The sequence below is a fragment of the Argentina silus genome (genome assembly GCF_951799395.1).
Source record: "Argentina silus genome assembly, chromosome: 10".
Classification (NCBI taxonomy): Eukaryota; Metazoa; Chordata; class Actinopteri; order Argentiniformes; family Argentinidae; genus Argentina; species Argentina silus.
Genome location: NC_139664.1, coordinates 7,029,189 through 7,054,808, shown reverse-complemented (window position 1 = coordinate 7,054,808; position 25,620 = coordinate 7,029,189). Strand labels below are relative to the sequence as shown.

Genomic DNA, 25,620 nt, shown 5'->3' with positions numbered 1-25,620 from the left:
CCCTAACCTCAAGGCCAACCTTGCCCCCAACAACATTGTTGTGTGGGTGTGTGTGGGGAGTATCTTGAGGGGCAAGGTAGAAAGCAAACACTTTAAACAGTATAGCTACAAATGAGTGCCTAATATATATTCACTAAAATAAAGTCTTACCAAAATGTTAAATACTAATCAAGAATATTTATTCTCCTTCATTTACAAAAATAATGTCGAACTCCAGACCAAAGTCCAGCATTCTTACTATCAAACTAGTACAACATGTTGATGTAGACAGTAATCTCTCTTTACAGGCTCAGTGAAGGGAAAATCCCACAGCTTCCTCATTACTGGGTATTGGTTCCCTTTTGCTTCAACTAGATAGAACATAGATCTAAATCAGCACTGTTGTTCATTGAGTTATACCCTCAATTGAATTGTAATGCACAATTTCTTTATATTCATGTACAGGCTACAAACCTGCATGCATTAGGAATAAAGTTTATCTGTTTGATGTTGAATGCACTGTGGTCTTTATAGTCTTAGATGATGGTTGGTTAAGTTTGATGTTATTCTCAGGAGTTGATAGCGGTGCACATAATAATAAACTGTAACATACTTTTTTAAAGTAATAAATACTCTGCTTCAAGAAGGATCACGTCCTCACAGACAAACGTAATAATACTGTATTTTATCAATACAAACATTTCAATGTGCCCTGACCTAATTCTTTTGATTGATTGATCAATGTTTGATAGATGATGATTATCTTTGAACCAAGTCCATGACCCTTTACCACCAACAGGGAGTGTTTGCCCTTTAACCAGACATAACATATGAACCCCTTTTATCAACATGTATAAGTGAGTGTTACGACCAGGTCCTAATGGCCCAATTATATGACACCATAATGACACTGAACATTGAGATACTGGAACATTGGCAAATGTGGAGCAGACGCCCTCTAGAGGCTTCAGTTTTTCCTACACTAAAGTGATCTTAGACTAGGGCTCTATGCAAGAAGCTTGTCTTATAAAATAAGCAAAATTGTATGTACTAAGGTGAACAGTTATTAAAGTTCACTCTCTTCATGACGATTGTCTCAGGTGAGGCTTTACCTGTGGTCATCAGCAACAAGACATTGAAAGAGTTCTATCAATATTATTTATTCAGAGGGGAGAACAAAAGCAGTATTTTCAGTCATTTCAAATAATTTATTATATCTCTTGGTTATGATCAAGATGACTTTTAAATACCTTTAAGGTGCAATCCTTTCAGTAATGTGTGTGTGTGTGTGTGTGTGTGTGTGTGAGTGTTGGTGTGTGTGTGTGTGTGTGTGTGTGTGTGTGTGTGTGTGCACGCCTGCATGCACGTGTGCCTACAGTTTGTCTGTAGAATATGTTTATTGTAGTCTATCTATGCCTGCAAATAACAATTGCCCTTCTGGGTTTTTTAAGTTCATTTAATTTAATTGTAATATTTATTTTTCTTACTCCATCCCTTTCAATCTTACAGAAAGAAAAATATATGGATGAATATCAAAAATACTTTATCCATTGCTCTTCAGTTGGTTCCAGCATCAACTAAATCTCCCATGAGGAGTTGCAATGTACAGTACTATGACAAGTCAATTATACTATGTATGATTTTCAGTTTCTCTGTTTGCTTTTTGTTGATTATTTATTTGTTATATTCAACTGTATTTTAAAATGGGTGCTAAAGACGATTCTGTATCTGGAGTATTTCAATGCTGTTAATGCAGTAATAATGTTGTTCAAAGAGATTCATTTCTGACAAGGTTTGACGGTATGTTTACATCAACCGGTCACAGACTGCTACTACTGCAAAGCCAGGTTTGCTACACAGGTACGCAATTCAAAAAGTCAGGCAGATAATCCGAAAACGAGTAGGCAAAAAGCAAAGTCAGAAACACTGTCAGAGATCAAAATAAACAGGAATACTCAACACTAAGAAAAACCACAGGCTGGCACAGAGAAAGGGGAACACACAGACGAAATACACAGGGAAGGATGATGAGGAACAGGTGAAGCCAATCAGGGCGGGGTAAACAATCACACAGGCACACAATCACACTGACCATGAAGAGAGTCCGCCGTATACCAGGGTGACAGGAGAGAATGGAGGTGTGAGCCCAATGGATGACCTGCAAGCGATGGGAGTCAGGAACAAACAGCCGGTTTGGGGGACAGCCATCCGGTACTTGGGTGTTAACTCATCTGTCTGACCTCGTCCTCAATGCCCCATGTAACAGCCCCCACCACACAGGAGGGGGGCAGGATGTTATTGGGAGACCTTGGGGCTGAGTCAGGGTCAAACAGGCGAGACAGAGCATCGGGCCGGTATGACAAGGAAAAAATAAATAAATAATATGAAACAGAGACAAACATAAACTAAGGAATAGGGCGGGACTTAACACGTACATACTGTGCTTATCATCATTATGACAATAAGATTCCCCTGGGAACGTTTATTCTACACAGATCACATACTCCGTGCACCTCTACCTGCACATTTTGTACCTGAAAACAAAACAAAATGACCTCCTTTGCTGGTCAGCTAAAGACATAGGCACACACAGCACGGGGGACGTTTCTGCAAGAATATTGGGTGTTGCATTGCATTGCATTGCATGGAAGATGGCAAACTTGTTTCACACATTTTTTATTTAGAGCCGAGAACAAGTGCAGAGGATAACTTCAGCCACTAGAGGGAAATCTGCTGCTATTTACCATGATGGGTGGTAGCTGACATACAATCTCTGGCCGAGCCCTGTATCATGCCGACTGGTAGGCTACGTGTTTGCAGTTCAAGGAAGTATACCAATCATTGGCTAAAGTTTGTCTCTCAAAGTGCAGTGGTGAGCAGTGACACAGAGAGAATTGGGGTATTTGGTGGACATAACACATAACAAGAGAAAAGCGGAACCCATCAGGGACTCATGGTTTGAATGGATTCTCACAAACTTCAGTATTTTCTTTCAATATTTTTACTGGCTTTTGTAGGTAAGAGGGAATTTAACAACACTGTTTATTGTATTGCTGTTGTGTGAAATGATAAATGTGTGAAAAGTCGTGATATAAAATAGCAGTTTTCAAACATATGAATCAAAGTTGATCTTAAGAGCTACAGCCAGAGTAAAATGTGCAGTAATTTCATATAGGCTACTGACTTCTAAATACCTAAAGAGCACGATTTGGGATTTGTTCTGTCAATGTTTATTCCACTTCATGATATATACCTATTGGTTCTTGCCTACTGGGCTTAGCAGGCCTACAGCTCACAACCCCAAATTCAAGGTAGTTTTACTTCATTGTATATACACAATGTCTCTGTCAACAAATATGATGTATCTTTAAAATATGTTTAAAATGATCATTTCAACATCATGGACTGTTAGTCCTTGCATCCAGAGCTCTGCCTATGAATTTGAGAGTTAGCACATTTCCCCTGCCCCATCTCTCAACTTCATACCAAAAAGTTTTAGGCCAGCCATTTGGCTGCACAACTAATTAAGTATTGCATATTTAATGGGAGCAGAACACTGTGACCTTATCATATCTGAAACAAAGATTTGACCTATTACCCCATTGTCCCTTGTTTTGTTTTTTGTCTCATAGGAGACTTTAACAAATGTATACTGTAGCTTTACCAGGGTTCCCCAAATGAATTAATTCCATTTTCAACACTGACACTAGCATACTGTACTACAGGTTGGGGAGATGACTGACATCTTAATAGCCGGTCCAATGTTCAAATCATACAGCACCGCAGTGTAACACAATGTTGCAGATGTACAAATGTAGATGATGTTCTTAACAGACAAAAACTATTCATAGAAGCCCATGCATTTACATGTTGTTTTTGGCTCTCTTGTCTCCTCAGGGTTGTCTTATGGAGCAGGAGTGTTACCAGCAGGTCCTCTGAATGGGATGTTAAACGGGAATGTGACATTTATCACAACCGTCACTCCAACAAACATTCAATTTCTTACAATTGTCTGGACAGTTAATACTACGGTTAATATAATAACTGCCAGGCCCAATAATGATGACATAGTGCCTGGATACGAAGACAGGATCACTCTGGACAAAACCACTGGATCTCTGGAGCTGAGGGATCTGACCCTGAGTGACAGTGGAGACTACAGAGTTGTGATAATACCAGATACCGGCAGCGCACTGAACGGAGATATTAAACTGGAGGTTTATGGTGAGTACTTGTTCTTTCAGCAGGTCATACTCCAGTGTTTGCTACTTCACATTCAGTGCATTGCATTAAGATGTTTATTAGGGAAGCTAAGACAACTGTGACACAACAACATTATGAGTGAGGTTCACAAATTCCCTTTCTGGTGAAAGCAGAAACAGCTCTAGCTAATTTTCAAGGAGGATAAAGAGGTGCTGTTTCTCAAATATGGTTTATTGATCTATGGAGAACCATATATCTGTTTTATCTATTCACAGTGATGTAAAGTATTTGAGTAGTGTAACATTAACTCTCTGACATACTGAGTTAAGTTAACATCTATGGTTCAGTGATCAAGATGTTTGTACTGTAACTGGACCAGACAATCCAGACTATGCCTTCTCCTCTTGTGCTGTTCAGCATTATTGATCAAGTGCAGATGTGTAAAAAGCTGCATTGAATGGAGACACAGTTTGGTCATCTGGTGAAGCCCTATTCAGGAGTCTTCAGTTACTGTACGTTTAGCCTCTGGTCATTGTTTTTCTTAACAGATGGTCAGGGGGCTTGAAAACAGTTTTTGCATACTGTAGAAATAGCCTACATTGGATTAATGCTTACACATGTCACTTATCATCTCCAAAAAACAGCAGTTCTATGAAGTAAATATTAATTTAATGTTGAAAATAAAATTTTGCATCACTGAGGTGTGATAACCATGGAGAGTTCCAGAATTTCCCTGAGTGAATTACGTTTCTGGTAATAAGACTAAGACTGTTTATTGGCCATGTAATCAATTCACATCAATTGTTGGAATGTGACAACACACATGCACTGCACACCCCCCATCCGAGACAACACACGCACTGCACACCCCAAAGGGAGAACAGGGCTCTGGGCACAGGGTCAGCCATATTCCAGTGCCCCTGGAGCAGTTAGGGGTTAAGTGCCTTGCTCAAGGGCACAACGGCAGTGATAGGCACCTGGATATGATGCCAGTAACCCTCCAGTCACCCTCCAGTCACCCTCCAGTCACCCTCCAGTCACCAGCTCACATCCGGCTCCCTCCCCTCCAGTCTTAGTCTTATTACCAGGAGCGGGCTCTCTAACCTCCAGGCTACCTGCTGCCCCATAATAACAACAGCACACACATTTTCTTCTGTCATTTGATTAGACATTTTTAAATGTTTCTGATATTGTTGCTTAGAGAGACATTCCATGTGTGATTGTGGAACCACAATTGTGCAAAATATGAAATATCTATCTTAAAAAATAGATAGGTCATTATCATTTCTACATTTTTATATCTGGTTTTAATCATTCAGATTTTCAATAACAAAAGTTCTAGCGTGAGCAGCCAATTGAATAACCCTCGCCTACTTGACACACAACTAATTTAAGCAGCAATGGACAGGACAGTTGCTGGTTTCAATTCCATGTGTCACTACTACTGTTAGATGTACGGCAAGACACTTATCATGAAGTGTTTCATTCAGCTGAAAAAACATGTGGGGGAAATGAAGCCAAGCACTGTGGATGAAATGGTCAAAAAGAATGTTGTTGTGTTTTGAACCCACAGAGCCAGTCACCAATGTGGTGATAACTTATAATGGCCCTGACATAGTAGAGTTCAACAGTTCTGTCAGTCTGTCCTGCTCCTCCTCTGGCTCCTCCCTCTCCTACCTCTGGCTGAATGGCAGCTCTGAGGTCACAGCCAGTGATGGAGTTCAGCTTGGTGATGGAGGCAGAACTCTCACCATAGCCAATGTGACCCGCTATGACCAGGGACCGTTCACATGCACAGTGTCCAACCCCATCAGTAGTGAAACCAGCCAGCCTCTAACCCTCACCATCAACTGTGAGTCACTAATGCCAAACTCTTCTGAAGTGTATGCATGTGGAAAAAGCTATTGTGAAATCTTTGAAAATGGTGTTTCAAATCCAGACTGTGAACATATGGTTCCTTGTGCTGTAAGTCACTAATGTATCAAGCTATAGAGAGGTGTTTCTCCTTCTGTGGCATGTTTCTATGGTCTTCCAATCTTCTTTCCGTGTTGTTGCTTAAATGGGCTTTTATTGGGTGGCTGATTGCTGGTGATGGGACACTGAAGCTACATAGAGTAGATGCATTCTTATATTCATAAGATATCTTTTGGACATGTTTTATAGTATTACTTCATATTGCTTTTGAAAGGCCATACTTCTTAAGTGCTGGTGTTTGGCATGGACCATGTATTGCAGATGGTCCAGATAAAACAACAATGCCAATACCTTCAAGCTTTACTGTATGGATGATGGTCAAATGTCAGCCTGTCCACCTAGCTTTTGATTAACATACAGTCTTCAATGCTGGTGGTTGACATGGACCATTCATTTTCAGATGGTCCAGAAAACACAGTTGTGAGGGTGACACCTCCAGGTCTCGTATATGGATCAGGGTCAGACCTCACCCTGTCCTGCTCAGCTGATTCCATGCCTCCTGCCGAGTTTCAGTGGTTACTCAATGGAACTCTACTGTCCAATAAGCAGCCGGAACTCATACTGGAGAGCATTCAGACTAATCAGAGTGGTAGCTACAGCTGCATGGCCCATAATACCAGAACCCTGAGGTACCAGACATCAGAACCCTCACACATCAGTGTGTTCGGTAAGTGGGGAGAGGAGCTGTGTGTGCTCACTTGTTGACGAAGTGGTTAGAGACTGGCTCTGAGGATTTATATTTGGCGATCGGCAGTAGCTAGTTATGTTATGGCTTTGTTATGCCTACCATTGAAAATTCCAAATCGCCTTGACCCCTGAGGGGAAATTAAGGCGTTACAGCAGCTCACATCACAAACAACAACAACAAAATAAAGTGACAATAGAATAATAGAATAAAATAGACATTTGAAACATTACATACGGTAAGAACAGTCCAGTATGATTTAACATCCCCTAGCCTGACTCTGATCACCCCGATCGAGCCAGCCAGAGGAGGAGTTGTACAGTCTTATTGCGGCAGGCAGAAAAGATCTCCTATAGTGCTCCTTAGTGCAACGTGGTTGTAGTAGTCTGTTACTGAAGCAGCTTCTCTGCTCTGCCACAGTGTCATGTAGGGGATGGGAGGGGTTGTCCATGATGGCCAGGAGTTTGGTCCTCATCCTTCTATTGGCCACCTCCTCCACAGTGTCCAGGGAGACACCGAGGACAGAACCAGCTTCCCCAATAAGCTTGTTCAGCCTCTTTGTGTCACCTTCCTTGATGCTGCCTCCCCCCAGCATACAACCGTGTACAGCACTGCGCTGGCCACCACTGACTGGTAGAACATGTTCAGAAGAGTCCTGCACACGCCACGTTTACACAAATAAGCCTAATTTATTTGTATATGATAGAACATAAGCCTATCCCTGTTCTAATTGTAACACGACCAGACTTATTGTGAAACAGACACACATAAATACTGGCCACACAGGCATAGTTATTTGACACAGAAGAGATGTGGACTGTGCAATGACCTGAAAAAAGTACTTTTTAAAACTTTTTTTGTTGTTTCTTCTTGTCACACAATGATTAATAGAACAGGTCCAGATAAATCTTTACACGATCCATGGATAATTAGGGTAATCTTTGTGGTAGTGAGCTTGATATCACACACGGAAATGTGTACACAGGGAAACATATTCAAAGCTTATATAACCTTATACTATCACAAAGGCATGTGACTGTACCCAAAACATTACCGTGTAACTGAACAATGAGAGGAAAAGGATTCTGTGTTATCTGGAACAAGTGCAATCTACAGTATAATATTGTATTTTTTATTATATTTTTATTTTTATTTTCTATTTTTCATATTCTTGACATGTAAAGCGCTTTGAGTCCATGAGAAAGCGCGATACAAATGTAATGCATTATTATTATTAATAATAATAATAATTCAAGATTCAAAGTGTTTATTATCATATGCACAGTAGAAAACACGTTTCCCTGTACAATGAAATTCTTGCTTTGCTGTCCGCAGAATGCCAACCAATGTAAAATGTACAATACTAAAAAATATACAATATATACTAAACAAAATGTACAAGATAACAACATTTAAGGCAGCATGTGATAATAAAAAAGCAACAATAATAATAATAAAACAGTGCAAATGTAAACAGTGCATTTATGCATGTGCAAACTGAAAATGACAGTCGGGTTCAGTTATATGAGGTAGTACAGTTATATGAGGTAGTCAATGATTATAATCTCCTATAATAATAATAATAATAATAATAATGATTATCATTATTACAATATAAATCACTATCTTGGGAAAAAACATATTCTAAGAGTATGAATTAGGTTGTTTGAGAGAAGCTTTGAATCCTAAGAAATCCTAAGAAGTACAGTAGACCAACAGGCAGCACTGTTTAGCTCTTCTCTGTGTGTCGCAGTGCAGATGGTTTTAAATGACTAGATGGTACTGTGCTGAATGCGTCACTACAAGTGGGAGTTGGTTGTACGTTTTCTGTAGTTGTCTCTTACGACATGTTTGAGAATTCTTTTGCAATCTGATTATCTTTTTTGTTAACGTCCATTATGTAACTTGAATGATCTTTTACTCACATTTTATTTTCATACACATTTTCCATACAGTACACTACAGATGTGCATTAGCTCTCTAGCTAACTCTGACACATATACTGTACATTGATGTTGATTTAGGTTAATGTGTACTGTCCCCGTCAACAGATGCCATTGTTACATATGATTTCCCAGGTTAAGCCCAGTCCTGGAGAATCTTCAATAAAAGTGTTCTCTTGTCCAGGATTTGGCTTAATCTGTCTCCTTTGTGTCTCTAGGGAACAATTTCTGTTTGATGATATGTAATCTCCATTGCAACTATTCTTTGTACTGCTTTCACAGAGAGAGTATCTAATGTCATCATCTCAAGGCCGTCAAACCAGCCGATCATAGAGGGAAAATCTGTCACCATCACCTGTGAGGCATCTGGGTCCATCGACACCATAGAGTGGCAGAAGGATGGTGAACCTCTGGTGACTTCTAAAGGAGTTCTGTCCTTCAACCCTGTGACTAGAACAGACAGTGGGCTTTACATGTGTCTAGTCAGCAACCCTGTCAACACCGCTAAAGCTACATACAGTATGACTGTAAACTGTAAGTAGTCTAACCAGACTTGACTTTCTTGACCCCTTGACCTGACCAAGACAAACTCCAGGCCCCAGATATGTCCACATAATGTGTTTCATTCTTTTTCCATCAAAATGTCCAAACCACAGTTGCAGCATCATTTCTAAACTGTAACTGGATAAGGGTTCCAGAATCAGCATGCATTAGTTGTTAATAAACATAACTAACACTGTTAGACTGTACCTCCACTATTACAGTGATTAAAGACTGACAAGCATGCCATCTCTGATGTATTTGTGATCTCTGGGTTCCAGATGGACCTGATACAGTTACTATCATGGGTGAAAAAGAAATAGAAGTCGGACAGAAGTTTACATTGACCTGCTCTGCTGACTCAACCCCCACCACCACCTACACCTGGATGTTGAATGGAACAGACACACTTGGACAGTCACCTGTGTTCACTAAAGAGAAGAGTGAATACTCTGACAGTGGAAATTACACCTGTAAAGCATATAATGACGTCACTGAAATCACCAAATCTGCAGTCCATGTACTGTCAGTAAAAGGTACATTTAAGAGAAGCCAGAAGTGTGTTAAAATATGCTGAGTACATTTATATGATATACATAATAGGACCAACTGGTATTATTCACAATCCTCAGTATAGATTACTGTAGTGTCTTTAGTAAGAACTGAAGGATGGGTGGATTCTGTCATGTCACTGTTGCATTAAACTAATCGGGAAACAGATGCCAAAATGCCTATTTTTGACCTTGTACAGTATGTGTGTCACAAATAGTCTATGATAGTGTTCATTGTCGGTCCAGTAACTGTTGCATTTCTCTTACTGTATGTCTGTGTGGTTCTGTCCCTGGTCTCTGCAGCGGTGGGCTCTTTAACACCACCTGGTCTGTCTCCTGGTGCCATTGCTGGGATTGTGATTGGTGTATTGGTGGTTGTGGTTGTGGGTGTTGTGGCAAGCTACTTCATTATGAAAAAGGGGTGAGTGAAAATGTGTTGTTTTCATACGTCTTGTAAGTGAAGTCTTTCATTCAGACAAACATTAAACTGTAAGATGATATCTAAGATTCAATATGTTAGAATCAGATTCAGATATTGTATTTAGAGATAGGGTTAGGGTTAGGGTTAGGATTTTGGGTTGGCATGCTTGTTCTTTCTGAAAATATTCCACCCACTGTTTGTTTGTTTGATAACGTAGAGCGACGTAATCCACATCACTACAGTATATCAGACAATAACCACTTACAGGTATACAGTTCTTAGTTCTTGCTTGGGGCTTCAGCTTTTGTCCTGTGTCACCAGAAGTGAAAGTGGAAAAACAACACAAATGCAAAAGTATTTGATGGAAAAAAGCTTCCTCGAAATGACACCATATATGTGTAGCACCTGATGAATAACCACCACCTCCTTGCCCTTCAGGTTTATTTGTGCTTTTCAAACCTCTGGTGTTTGCCTATGACGAGGCTGCCAGATTGTGGTTTAATTATTGAAATGTAGTGCCAAGGTATGTCTGTATGTGATACAGTATGAGAGAGAGAGAGAGAGAGAGAGAGAGAGAGAGAGAGAGAGAGAGAGAGAGAGAGAGAGAGAGAGAGAGAGAGAGAGAGAGAGAGAGAGAGAGAGAGAGAGAGAGAGAGAGAGAGAGAGAGAGAGAGAGAGAGAGAGAGAGAGAGAGAGAGAGAGAGAGAGAGAGAGAGAGAGAGAGAGAGAGAGAGAGAGAGAATATGAGTGTGAGAATTCCAGCCACCCAGTTAGGGGTAGTGACGCTGAGTAGAATTTGTAGTAAAAAGTAAACATTTAAAGCTTGATAAGAGGAGACTCACTTGTCTTGTACTGTTGGTAGGCATTACTGAAGGTACCGTTATAGTTATACCATTTTGAGGAAATGATTTTGCCAGGATTTGCTGGTGGTTCAGTAAAGCTAATGGTTGCACACAAGGGTACAACCCCTTGTGTGCAACCATTAGCTTTACAATCTCCGCTTTACAATCGCATTGACACTTCTGAAGCTTTGAAGTACAATATTTAAATGACTAATTTGTACATTTTAGAGTCCAATGAATAGCATTTTGGTAGAAAGCACACTAAAAATACTAACTTCAACTCAATTTACATTAGTTACTTCAAGAAAGAATCCTCCGGCCTGAATGTCAATAACAGTAAGTATGGTTATATGTTTGTGTTAATCCTGTGTGTACATGTGCTATGTATTCAATTGATTGCAGTAAGCTTACCTTTATTCCCTTCCCCTTGCAAAAAATACTTCCTCTGTACAGTTTTGGGCCTAGAAAAGTTACACTTCAGAAATGTGCACTGTACTTCATTGCAAGGATTGCTTATGAACTTGGTGCCTGATGCAAACTGCAAAGGAGTTTAAAGTGTTACTTTTTCACCTAGAACTGTGAATGTGGGCTAACTAATTTAGCCCTTCTCTCGTTATGAACTCTCATCTGCACTGTAAAACACTGATCTAAACCATCACGTTAAGACCACCATGCCCGTAATCTAAAGCAACATCTTTAATGAAGATTATGAGTACAGACTTTTCACACTTACTTCTGCACTTTAAGTTGTAGCACAATTCTGTTTATATGCCATGTCTTCTTTGCAGGCACAGGCCACAGTAACGGCGGAGGACCAGCAAACCAGGTAAAGAACCATTCATGTCCTGCATATATCATCCATTTCTCTCCTGCAATGTTAAAATCCGGTTTCTATTTATTGGAGATTAAAACAACTAAAATGTATACAGTACCTTTATCACTATGATATGAGTATACTGTAGGTAGATGTGCACAGAGCCGGCTCTTCCTATATGAGGACCAGACGACTGCTACGGGCCCCAGAGTGCAACAACCAAAAAACTGCATTGGGGGAGTCACGGGTGCGAGGTCGGCCCCCCCCCCTGAAGTTTTTAGCAAAGGGCCCCCTAAAAGGTTGAGCCATTAGTGGCCAACTGCTTTCACCATTAGTGGCCAACTGCTTTCACCATTAGTGGCCAACTGCTTTCACCATTAGTGGCCAACTGCTTTCACCATTAGTGGCCAACTGCTTTCACCATTAGTGGCCAACTGCTTTCACCATCTTGAGAGAGTCAAAGCTTGATTACATGCACTGTATCATAGCTTGGCTAGTTATCACTCTCTAATGCTGATGAGATATCAGTGAGATATGATCTTATCATCGTATAAAGACAGTTATCAGTATCATCGTATAAAGACAGTTATGGGAATAAGGAAATGGTAACGATATACTTAGGTTATGAGCCCAATAGACTTTTTATAATCACAATTAAATAGCCTCAATATACAGTGCATTGTAGACAAACATGGGTCAGTAGTTGAAAGTCACCAAAGTCAAGTTCCAGCTAGGCTTTGTCTCCAGTTGTGCCTACTAATTTATAACTCATGGCCCAACCTATGACCAGGTTTATAACCCCATTGTAAAGGTGAGCACACTTTCCGGCAAGTATGTGTGGTGTGTTTACTGTAAGGCTGGGCAGACTTTCATCCAGGAAGAGTGTGTCATATTGATCAGGAAAACACACCTTTTACTATGAAGTATTTCGATTAAATTGTTTCCTTGGCTGCTCAACTCTGACAAATGAATCTCTGTAAATTGCCAAGAGGCACAATGTGTCCATTTGGCTCTTTGACAGACTGAGTCTTTATTCAACTGAAATTCAACACACCCTATCTGCAGGGATCCCGCATTGACAATTATTTCCTCAGAAGTATGTCAAGTCAGTCGGTTGAAGTCCAGCGGCAGGAAGTAAACCACAGTTCGCAGGACATCAGCACCCCTGAAGTAGGTCCTAGCACTGAAGAAGACAGAGAGACCAGCCAGCCCAAAAGGGAAAAGATTAGTGCCCAGAAGCCGAGAGTTAAATGGCCAGGGGCTTCAGAAAACAGGGTATGGGAAGGTATCAACAGTGACTTGAGTAGGATTTTAGACAAGTTGAAAGGTACTGCCGAGAGTAAACTGGAGAAAATGGGCGATATTATCTATGATTATGGAGCAGAAAGATTTGGCGTGTCCGAGAAAAAGAAGAAGACAGGTACTGAGGTAATTAAATCTAGGCGCCAACAGGAAATGGATAGACTTATCAGGGAGAGAAGACAGCTCAGGAAACAGTGGAGGAAAGCTACAGAGGCTGAGAAGGAAGGGTTAAATAGGCTGCAGGTAGATGTGAAGGAGAGACTGGCAGTGTTAAGAAGAGCAGAGAGCATTAGGAAAAACAGGAAAAAGAGAGAGCGAGCTAGAACAGCATTTTACAAAGATCCATTTAGATTTGTGAAATCGTTATTTAGTAAGGGGAAAAATGGTAGCCTTAGGGCTCCAAAACAGGAGCTTGAGGGACATCTGGAGGAAGTGCATAGAGACAGAGAAAGGTCTAGACAGCTACCCCTCCCCCCTGACATTCCACCTATTGGAGAGATAACCAGTCAGTGTGACGATAGCCCACCTAGGTGGAAAGAGGTACAAGAGATAGTAAGGCGGGCTAGGGCGTCTTCAGCCCCAGGGCCCAATGGAGTCCCTTACAGGCTGTACAAGAGTGCGCCAGATGTGCTGAGGTTCTTATGGACATTGATGAAGGTAGTCTGGAAGAAACAGGTTATTCCTAGGGCATGGCGTAGAGCAGGGGGAATTTTTATTCCCAAAGAAAGAGACTCTGTAGACATTAGTCAGTTTAGGCCTATAAGCCTTCTTAATGTGGAAGGGAAGGTTTTCTTTAGTGTGGTGGCACAGAGGTTGTCTAGTTACTTAGTAAAGAATAGCTTAATTGACACTACGGTGCAAAAGGCTGGAATTCCAGGCTTCTCCGGGTGCTTGGAACACACCAGCATGATTTGGAATCAAATTCAGACAGCTAGACATGAGAAGAAAGACCTTCATGTGGTATTTTTGGATCTGGCGAATGCTTTTGGGTCAGTACCGCATAGTCTGTTATGGGAGGCGTTTGACTTTTTTAAAGTGCCAGACAGTATAAAGAGGTTAGTTAAAGCTTACTTTTGTGACATTCAACTCTGTTTTACTACAGCAGAGTACACTACAGCTTGGCAACAGCTAGAGATAGGCATTATGGCAGGCTGTACAATTTCCCCTTTGGCCTTTACCATGGCAATGGAAGTCATAATCAGAGCCTCGAAATGGGTAGTGGGTGGGGAAAGGTTGCAGGGAGGGCTGCGCCTCCCACCAATCAGGGCTTACATGGATGACATGACAACTATGACATCAACAGCCCCCTGTACTAGGAGGCTACTGGATAAACTAAATAGCAACCTAGAATGGGCTAGGATGAAAGTGAAGCCAAGCAAGTCTAGGAGTATCTCCATTGTCAAAGGGAAGATAGCTGATAAAAAGTTTTTCATTGGTGGGGAAGTGGTTCCAACAGTGTTAGAGAAACCGGTTAAAAGCTTAGGAAGATGGTATGACGCAAGCCTCAATGACAAGAGTCAATGTGAGGAGTTGAGGCAGGAGATGATTCAAGGCATCAAAGGTATAGATAAGTCAGGGCTCCCAGGCAAGCTAAAGTTGTGGTGCCTACAGTTTGGATTGTTGCCTCGGCTGATGTGGCCACTGACAGTTTACGAGGTTCCCATATCGAAGGTTGAAAAAATGGAAAGGTTGATTAACTCTAATATTAGAAAGTGGCTTGGAGCCCCGCGCTGTCTGACCAGTGTGGCCCTGTATGGAAAGGGCATGCTAGAGCTGCCGATTTCTAGTCTGACAGAGGAATTTAAATGTGCCAAGGCTAGACTGGAAATGACTCTAACCCAGTCAAAGGACCCAGTTGTTAGAAGTGCAGCGCCCATAGTTAAAACTGGAAGGAAGTGGAAGCCTAAAGAGGCAGTGCAACAGGCACAGGCAGCCCTTAGCCATAGGGATATCATTGGGCAGGTTCAGCATGGACGTGGAGGTCTAGGGCTGTGTGCAGGAAAACCTGTGTGGAGTAAGGCAACAGCAGTAGAAAGGAGGAAACTGGTAGTGGAAGAAATACACAGACAGGAGGAGATGATAAGATGTACAAGGGCGGTGGCACAGGCAAAACAAGGCCAGTGGGTAAACTGGGAGAGTGTAGTGAAGAGAAGCTTGAAGTGGAAGGATTTGTGGAGCATGGAGGCAAGCAGAATTAAATTTATCATAGGGGCTACTTATGACGTACTGCCATCTCCCCAAAATCTTAATCAATGGTTGGGTGAGGATGCTGCCTGCCCGTTATGTTCCAGCGTATGCACACTTAGGCATATAATGACTGGGTGTAGAATCAGTCTTTCTCAAGGGCGATACACGTGGCGTCACAATCAAGTGTTGAAATGTTTAGCTGCTGCAGTTGAGGGAAAACGGCTAGAAGTAAACTCGCTAGCTAGTAGTGGCCAGCGGAAAGACATTGCATTTATAAGAGAGGGAGAGACTGGCGTAAGGAGGCCAGGGCGCAGCTGCGCGCAGGGACAGTTGCGAACTGGCGCAGATTGGAAGTTAAAGGTAGATTTAATTGAACAGCTAATCGTACCGGCTGAAATTGCTAGCACTAATTTGCGGCCAGACATGCTGCTGTGGTCTGAAGCACAGAAGCTAGTTTATATTATCGAACTCACGGTCCCTTGGGAAGACCGGGTTGACGAGGCTTATGAACGAAAGAAAGCTAAATATGCAGAATTAGCGGCAGACGCGACACAGCGCGGGTGGACCGCTTTTGTTCGCCCAGTGGAAATTGGTTGTCGAGGATTTGTGGCCAAGACAACCTATGCACTGCTAACGGAGCTGGGTATTCGCGGACGAGAATTGAAACTGGCGATAAAGAATATGTCGGTAGCAGCGGAGAGCGCTAGCCAGTGGCTGTGGCTGAGGCGGAAGATCAGTAGCTGGGGTTCCCGTTAAAGGTAAGATGCAACAGCGACTTGACTAGAGCATGAGGTAGCATAGCTTGGCATTGTTTGGCTATATTAATGAGAAGGCATCGTGTCATATTGTGGTGGTGAGGGGTTTTGTACTGCCATTGTTTGGCTATATTTATGAGAGGATATCGTGTCATAGTGTGGTGGGGGGGGTTAGTACTGCTAGCCAGTGTAGGCTAGCCATGAAGTTGCACGGACACAAACATTCCCCCACAACATAAATAAAGGGCACACTCACCCCTCCTTTCCCTAATCCGGGACCGTATCCACCCGGGGGCTTCCCCACCTCTAACCCTTCCCTCTACCCTAAATTAGGGTTTGAATCCCTGCATCTACACTTATATAAAGACATAAACATAAACACATGCACACACTATTTAGGCCCCCACATACACCGTTCCCTTACCTTACAGAAAACATTTACCCTAGATAGGGCATCACACACACACACTGATGGGGTGGGTAGGCTGATAGGTTGGTTGTAGGGTTTAAGTTAAAGATAGTATTGAGGTAGTGGTGTTGAGGGGGGTGTTTCCAGGACGCTGGACTACACAGTTAAGCCTTCTCGAGGTGTCGTGGGCCTAACTTAACGAAACACCGGTGACAGAAGGTGCCCACTTGATAACCCCAATGACATGCTGCTTACCTCAGTTGGCTAGAGTAGGTAACCGGTGAATGGTACCACCTGAGGAATGACTCCGTAGACCTATGACGGCGTAGCCTGATGTTTGCTATGGTGTTGCATCGAATGGTGGATATATCACTCGCTTTGTTGGTTTGATTTGGCCTTCTACATCTGTTTTACCTTGGATCATGGCACAAGGGATTATAACATCTTGTCCTGTGTATTAATAAATGCTAAAGCTAGCTTAGGCTAGTGACTGTTGTGAATAGAGCAGCTGACAACTAGGGAAAGACCTTGTGACAGAATGGAAAGACAGCTGACAGGAGGAAATAGACCCCACCGGGGCGGCATTGGGTTAGCAACTCAATGCTGCAGTAACCAAGGTTGTATAAACCTAGTGGTTACACCCTACCTAGCTACAGAAACGACTTTGAGAAAAACACCCCTAGAGTCTGCGAGAGCGGGGGCGGAAGATGACTCATCTATGGCTAACATGGTTATTGACTCTGGAACGGACCTGACTACGAGTAGGGAAAACATGGCTGTGGAAGGCACTAGATCAGAGATGGGTGGGAAGAAGCTCCAAACTTGTTCATGCGGCTGGCAAAAGGTAACAACTTTGAAGGGTCTTAGAATCCATCAAGGGAGGAGGAAGTGCTTGGTAGAGGGAACACAGGGATCCCGCATTGACAATTATTTCCTCAGAAGTATGTCAAGTCAGTCGGTTGAAGTCCAGCGGCAGGAAGTAAACCACAGTTCGCAGGACATCAGCACCCCTGAAGTAGGTCCTAGCACTGAAGAAGACAGAGAGACCAGCCAGCCCAAAAGGGAAAAGATTAGTGCCCAGAAGCCGAGAGTTAAATGGCCAGGGGCTTCAGAAAACAGGGTATGGGAAGGTATCAACAGTGACTTGAGTAGGATTTTAGACAAGTTGAAAGGTACTGCCGAGAGTAAACTGGAGAAAATGGGCGATATTATCTATGATTATGGAGCAGAAAGATTTGGCGTGTCCGAGAAAAAGAAGAAGACAGGTACTGAGGTAATTAAATCTAGGCGCCAACAGGAAATGGATAGACTTATCAGGGAGAGAAGACAGCTCAGGAAACAGTGGAGGAAAGCTACAGAGGCTGAGAAGGAAGGGTTAAATAGGCTGCAGGTAGATGTGAAGGAGAGACTGGCAGTGTTAAGAAGAGCAGAGAGCATTAGGAAAAACAGGAAAAAGAGAGAGCGAGCTAGAACAGCATTTTACAAAGATCCATTTAGATTTGTGAAATCGTTATTTAGTAAGGGGAAAAATGGTAGCCTTAGGGCTCCAAAACAGGAGCTTGAGGGACATCTGGAGGAAGTGCATAGAGACAGAGAAAGGTCTAGACAGCTACCCCTCCCCCCTGACATTCCACCTATTGGAGAGATAACCAGTCAGTGTGACGATAGCCCACCTAGGTGGAAAGAGGTACAAGAGATAGTAAGGCGGGCTAGGGCGTCTTCAGCCCCAGGGCCCAATGGAGTCCCTTACAGGCTGTACAAGAGTGCGCCAGATGTGCTGAGGTTCTTATGGACATTGATGAAGGTAGTCTGGAAGAAACAGGTTATTCCTAGGGCATGGCGTAGAGCAGGGGGAATTTTTATTCCCAAAGAAAGAGACTCTGTAGACATTAGTCAGTTTAGGCCTATAAGCCTTCTTAATGTGGAAGGGAAGGTTTTCTTTAGTGTGGTGGCACAGAGGTTGTCTAGTTACTTAGTAAAGAATAGCTTAATTGACACTACGGTGCAAAAGGCTGGAATTCCAGGCTTCTCCGGGTGCTTGGAACACACCAGCATGATTTGGAATCAAATTCAGACAGCTAGACATGAGAAGAAAGACCTTCATGTGGTATTTTTGGATCTGGCGAATGCTTTTGGGTCAGTACCGCATAGTCTGTTATGGGAGGCGTTTGACTTTTTTAAAGTGCCAGACAGTATAAAGAGGTTAGTTAAAGCTTACTTTTGTGACATTCAACTCTGTTTTACTACAGCAGAGTACACTACAGCTTGGCAACAGCTAGAGATAGGCATTATGGCAGGCTGTACAATTTCCCCTTTGGCCTTTACCATGGCAATGGAAGTCATAATCAGAGCCTCGAAATGGGTAGTGGGTGGGGAAAGGTTGCAGGGAGGGCTGCGCCTCCCACCAATCAGGGCTTACATGGATGACATGACAACTATGACATCAACAGCCCCCTGTACTAGGAGGCTACTGGATAAACTAAATAGCAACCTAGAATGGGCTAGGATGAAAGTGAAGCCAAGCAAGTCTAGGAGTATCTCCATTGTCAAAGGGAAGATAGCTGATAAAAAGTTTTTCATTGGTGGGGAAGTGGTTCCAACAGTGTTAGAGAAACCGGTTAAAAGCTTAGGAAGATGGTATGACGCAAGCCTCAATGACAAGAGTCAATGTGAGGAGTTGAGGCAGGAGATGATTCAAGGCATCAAAGGTATAGATAAGTCAGGGCTCCCAGGCAAGCTAAAGTTGTGGTGCCTACAGTTTGGATTGTTGCCTCGGCTGATGTGGCCACTGACAGTTTACGAGGTTCCCATATCGAAGGTTGAAAAAATGGAAAGGTTGATTAACTCTAATATTAGAAAGTGGCTTGGAGCCCCGCGCTGTCTGACCAGTGTGGCCCTGTATGGAAAGGGCATGCTAGAGCTGCCGATTTCTAGTCTGACAGAGGAATTTAAATGTGCCAAGGCTAGACTGGAAATGACTCTAACCCAGTCAAAGGACCCAGTTGTTAGAAGTGCAGCGCCCATAGTTAAAACTGGAAGGAAGTGGAAGCCTAAAGAGGCAGTGCAACAGGCACAGGCAGCCCTTAGCCATAGGGATATCATTGGGCAGGTTCAGCATGGACGTGGAGGTCTAGGGCTGTGTGCAGGAAAACCTGTGTGGAGTAAGGCAACAGCAGTAGAAAGGAGGAAACTGGTAGTGGAAGAAATACACAGACAGGAGGAGATGATAAGATGTACAAGGGCGGTGGCACAGGCAAAACAAGGCCAGTGGGTAAACTGGGAGAGTGTAGTGAAGAGAAGCTTGAAGTGGAAGGATTTGTGGAGCATGGAGGCAAGCAGAATTAAATTTATCATAGGGGCTACTTATGACGTACTGCCATCTCCCCAAAATCTTAATCAATGGTTGGGTGAGGATGCTGCCTGCCCGTTATGTTCCAGCGTATGCACACTTAGGCATATAATGACTGGGTGTAGAATCAGTCTTTCTCAAGGGCGATACACGTGGCGTCACAATCAAGTGTTGAAATGTTTAGCTGCTGCAGTTGAGGGAAAACGGCTAGAAGTAAACTCGCTAGCTAGTAGTGGCCAGCGGAAAGACATTGCATTTATAAGAGAGGGAGAGACTGGCGTAAGGAGGCCAGGGCGCAGCTGCGCGCAGGGACAGTTGCGAACTGGCGCAGATTGGAAGTTAAAGGTAGATTTAATTGAACAGCTAATCGTACCGGCTGAAATTGCTAGCACTAATTTGCGGCCAGACATGCTGCTGTGGTCTGAAGCACAGAAGCTAGTTTATATTATCGAACTCACGGTCCCTTGGGAAGACCGGGTTGACGAGGCTTATGAACGAAAGAAAGCTAAATATGCAGAATTAGCGGCAGACGCGACACAGCGCGGGTGGACCGCTTTTGTTCGCCCAGTGGAAATTGGTTGTCGAGGATTTGTGGCCAAGACAACCTATGCACTGCTAACGGAGCTGGGTATTCGCGGACGAGAATTGAAACTGGCGATAAAGAATATGTCGGTAGCAGCGGAGAGCGCTAGCCAGTGGCTGTGGCTGAGGCGGAAGATCAGTAGCTGGGGTTCCCGTTAAAGGTAAGATGCAACAGCGACTTGACTAGAGCATGAGGTAGCATAGCTTGGCATTGTTTGGCTATATTAATGAGAAGGCATCGTGTCATATTGTGGTGGTGAGGGGTTTTGTACTGCCATTGTTTGGCTATATTTATGAGAGGATATCGTGTCATAGTGTGGTGGGGGGGGTTAGTACTGCTAGCCAGTGTAGGCTAGCCATGAAGTTGCACGGACACAAACATTCCCCCACAACATAAATAAAGGGCACACTCACCCCTCCTTTCCCTAATCCGGGACCGTATCCACCCGGGGGCTTCCCCACCTCTAACCCTTCCCTCTACCCTAAATTAGGGTTTGAATCCCTGCATCTACACTTATATAAAGACATAAACATAAACACATGCACACACTATTTAGGCCCCCACATACACCGTTCCCTTACCTTACAGAAAACATTTACCCTAGATAGGGCATCACACACACACACTGATGGGGTGGGTAGGCTGATAGGTTGGTTGTAGGGTTTAAGTTAAAGATAGTATTGAGGTAGTGGTGTTGAGGGGGGTGTTTCCAGGACGCTGGACTACACAGTTAAGCCTTCTCGAGGTGTCGTGGGCCTAACTTAACGAAACACCGGTGACAGAAGGTGCCCACTTGATAACCCCAATGACATGCTGCTTACCTCAGTTGGCTAGAGTAGGTAACCGGTGAATGGTACCACCTGAGGAATGACTCCGTAGACCTATGACGGCGTAGCCTGATGTTTGCTATGGTGTTGCATCGAATGGTGGATATATCACTCGCTTTGTTGGTTTGATTTGGCCTTCTACATCTGTTTTACCTTGGATCATGGCACAAGGGATTATAACATCTTGTCCTGTGTATTAATAAATAGAGGAAGTTTCTCTATACATTTTTTTTTTCATTTGGGTCATGTGGATAAATCATTGTACAAAAGAGAGTCAAATTCCAAAAAGGTTTGAAAACCACTGTCGTAGAGGAAGTTGGACAAATAGATGAATACACTCAACCTACCTAGTAGTTGGTGAATTTCCACTTGAACTAACCCTTTTTGGTGAAAGGTAAAAGCAATAATGTGCACACTGTTTAGGGGCATACAGTAGGCTACTCTTTAAATCTCAGAAAAAGTCTGAAACATCTGAACTGACCCATTAATAAAATAAAGTCAAATGCTTTAATGCAAGTGCAGACCTTTTTTCATCTGGGTCATGTGGGTGCATTATCCTGCAAAAGTGGATAACGTGGAAAGTTTGCAAGCACTGTTTTAGTGGAAGTTGCCCAACCCTGCTTTTGCATAACCTCAATGAGTTGGACAAGAAACAAATAAATTAATAAAAAACAAGTGAACCTACATAACTGCTAACATTAAACTTTAGCGGCTTGTTTTCCGGACACAGATAAAGCCTTATCCTAGACTAATATACATCTCCAATAGAGTAAGAGTAGTAAAAATACATTTTCTATTGAAAAATAGTATTTAGTCCAGCCCCAAATGTAAGACCCACACTAAGATTGGTGTCACCCTTTTCTATCTCTCCTAGAATCTGACCTATGCAGATATCAGCCATTTCCAGAGGAAGGATGGTGGGTCAGTTCAACTGGGGAACCTGGGTACTTCAGCCACGGAGTACGCCCAGGTCAGACCGAAGAGCAAGCCTGGACAGTCGTCCGCCCCGCCCTCCTATGTAGATCACCAATCCAAGTACCCCCAGGTGAAGAGGCCCGCCCCTCAGCCGGATGATGTCCCCTCCACCATCTACGCAGATGTCCGGAAGAACTGACCACATCCACCGATCGTTATTCATCCGGATCTGCTTGAGCCAACCAGGGTGGACCAGGCGAGTTCAGACGCAGTCAGTGAAGCCCACACACCCTTCTCTGTGTCTCTCTGCCTTCCAAGGAAAACCTAAAGAGTGCCCCTTCTCCTTTACTGTCGTTTCTGTCCATCTTAGCTTTTTGAGCGTTAGCCTGGCTAATAAGCCATACTGCTTAGCCAATGATCTGTTGCGCCAGTTTACTTAAGCAGTGATTTCCAAATATATTTTTATTAAGTGGGAATGCCCATTATAAGACCTACTGTACTCGCTGCCTGATACGCACATATAATACAGATCAGTGTACCCCTGGGGTTACTTGTGTGGGTTACCTGTGTGCCCTTGTGGGGCTAAAAGCACTAGTATACTTGTGTCCTACTGGTAACTCTCTAGAAATTGCCATTACCCCAGCTGATGTGTGTATCACTCCTATGTTAATTTGCATGTACTATGTACAAGAGATCTTTTGCACTGTTAGACATCATAAATGGGAAATTGAATAGCCCTTGTTGTGGTATGTGTACATTTGTATTACTCAGTTTATTGTTTATTAGTCATGACTCTGTTGGCTCTCTTACAAAGTTGCTTTTTATTCTATATATGCCATTTAGCTGATGCTTTTATCCAAAGCAACTTACATTGCAGTGAGTGCATACATTTTTCAGTATATATGGTCCCAGCGGGAATCGAACCCCCCAACCTAAGTATTGTTAGTGCGATGCTCTACCAACTGAGCCACCTTCTGTTGTTTTAGAGCGGGCAGTGTGCTCACGTAGGAGTACTATTTGATTGTTTTAACAACAGTAACATGAAAAGATAGAGTATATTTTAGTTTTGCCTTATGATGTTTACCCAAACACCAAACAATGGTCATAGATTTTGTAGAGACCACACCAGCATAAACCTTAATTCTAGTCATCAGATACTGATGATTTGAGAAGTTAATACAATTGAATAAGAATAAGCTTTTATAAAAACCTATATTTATTATTTGGTTCAGTCGTCAGGGTAGTGGATGTATCTCTGCCTTATTCAGTAATATATTACTATATGTTGATTTCTAAATGAATGTAAATGTGTCTTGATTAATCACTGAGACATATTATTATAATGATGTTCTTTTGTATGTAAAGTTGATCTTTACTACAAGCATTATTTGCTATTATTGTGGTTCCAAGCTGTGTAATATTTAATTTGTGTACAAGTCAATATTCCAAAAATGATTTAACAAAATTATGTATTTTGCAGCTACACTGAAGTGCAGTTTAACTGTTTGTTTAATTCACATGTATGATTTAGTGCCAAATGTACTCCCAAGCAAAACATTTCAGCCTGCTTTTTTACAGTACATTTCCTCCTGAATTCATACCGTAGCTGAGGGTCAAACCAACCTGCAGTGATAACAGGCTAGGGTACTCGTCTGCATCCTGTTTATATGCATTATTATTATTTGGCATTATTATGATGAGTTAAGCATTATTATTGATTACGATGCGAGTTAAGCATTATTATTGATTACGATGCGAGTTAAGCATTATTGTTGAGTTAAAGGTAGACTCTGGGATATTACGTCATAGCAAAACAAGCGGCACGATGCTGCCAAAGACTTTAAAAAACGTTAATGCAACAGACTAGAGAGCATGTTGAGACAGAAGGGAGGAAAGGATTACACTGTAGAGTTGAATGTGATCGGCACATGCTCTCTGCCATCTTAATTCGGAGGACAGTGACATCAGTGGGCGCTCTTGTTCACTACAATATCTTTGATGAAAGTTGCTCTGTTTTCACAGGCGTGACGTCATATCCCAAAGTCTACCTTTAAGCTTTTCTTACCTGTCGACTGCTGCATACTGCACATTATAAATATGCATAATGAATGTTAGTCATAACTACCTTTTGATAAACAATGCAGCTATCAGTTTTGAAACATTGCACTTTTATATATGGTAAGATTGCTATGCCAATAAATTAGATGCATCATAACCAACGTGTTTGTCATGGTGTTGTGGGGAGAAAGGGTGTGGTGTCAAGCTATTTGGGGTTTTTAAATGGGTAAAGGAATAGGACCTCAACGTGTTAACTTGTTAATGTGATAGGATGCACTCTGTTGTCTCTAAACCGTGTGCACAGTGACTGTGACTTCATCATTAAACATGCACACATACAGACACACAGAGAGATAGAGAACTTTAGATATACTTGTTTTTACATTAACATTAAACATTAGGAATACACTATTTCCTCTCAAACCCAAAGCTGCAGTCTGTTAACATCTCACGTTTTACAGTTTCCCAAAATACAAAACAAGTAGTGACTAAGCTACAAGCTACTTAATGTGACTAGACCTGGGAAAGCAGAGCTTGCTTACTCTTTTGCATAATACACAAAACCTGCTGCAGGTAGTAAGAATTTAGGTTGTCATCATAGCAGAGAGGGTTTGTTTGTCTTTTACCAAACCCTAACCCAATAAAAGATTTGGAGAAACAGAACAATGCAATTAGGGTTAACCCTAACTCTAACCCACACGCCATCTAGGCTGGTTTACTTTTTTTTAAATTGTCGCCGAGGGCGAGATTAGTATGGCCTTTTCCCAGCCTAAACACCATTCCCAACGTTACCCAGTTAAGCACAGCAGGATTGGCCCGAGATTTGAGAGCAATCTTGGTGAATCACCATGACACTGCTAGAAAGAGAAAAAGATTAGCAGCTGGGGGCCCAACCTGAAACACATTTTATCTTTGAACTATCCTTCAAATAGGTGCAACTGCATATCTGCTTAACTGATAAGTTGATTCAAAAGTGTGTAACTGATAAGTTGATTCAAAAGTGTGTAACTGATAAGTTGATTCAAATGTGTGTAACTGATTAATGATAAGTTGATTCAAATGTGTGTAACCGATTAATGATAAGTTGAGTCAAATATATATAATTGGTTAATGATAAATGAGTTCAAGGCCTAGATTAGTATGTTACAAAAAATAGAATAGAATTGCAGAAGTCCACAATAAGAAGTGGCCTTGAGTCCAGTTTGAGCAGGAGAGTGATAAGTATGTCTAGTAGACATAACAACAGGTTCCCTTAGGCCCATGACTAAGCATGGGTGCGAACT

At 42.3% G+C, this 25,620-nt stretch overlaps 1 protein-coding gene across 1 annotated transcript; it reads left to right on the top strand.

The window, feature by feature from the left end:
- Nucleotides 1-2,128: 2,128 nt before the first annotated feature.
- LOC310810760 (cell adhesion molecule CEACAM1-like) lies at nt 2,129-24,736 on the top strand (the record flags this gene model as incomplete). The annotated part of the gene is made up of 10 exons (XM_083678610.1): nt 2,129-2,190; nt 4,031-4,203; nt 5,756-6,034; nt 6,557-6,823; nt 9,067-9,318; nt 9,606-9,860; nt 10,179-10,296; nt 11,434-11,474; nt 11,927-11,964; nt 22,239-24,736. The coding sequence occupies 10 exons, from the start codon at nt 2,129-2,131 to the stop codon at nt 22,476-22,478; spliced, it is 1,725 nt and encodes a 574-aa protein (XP_083534736.1). The 3' UTR covers nt 22,479-24,736.
- Between the last annotated feature and the right edge of the window lie 884 nt (nt 24,737-25,620).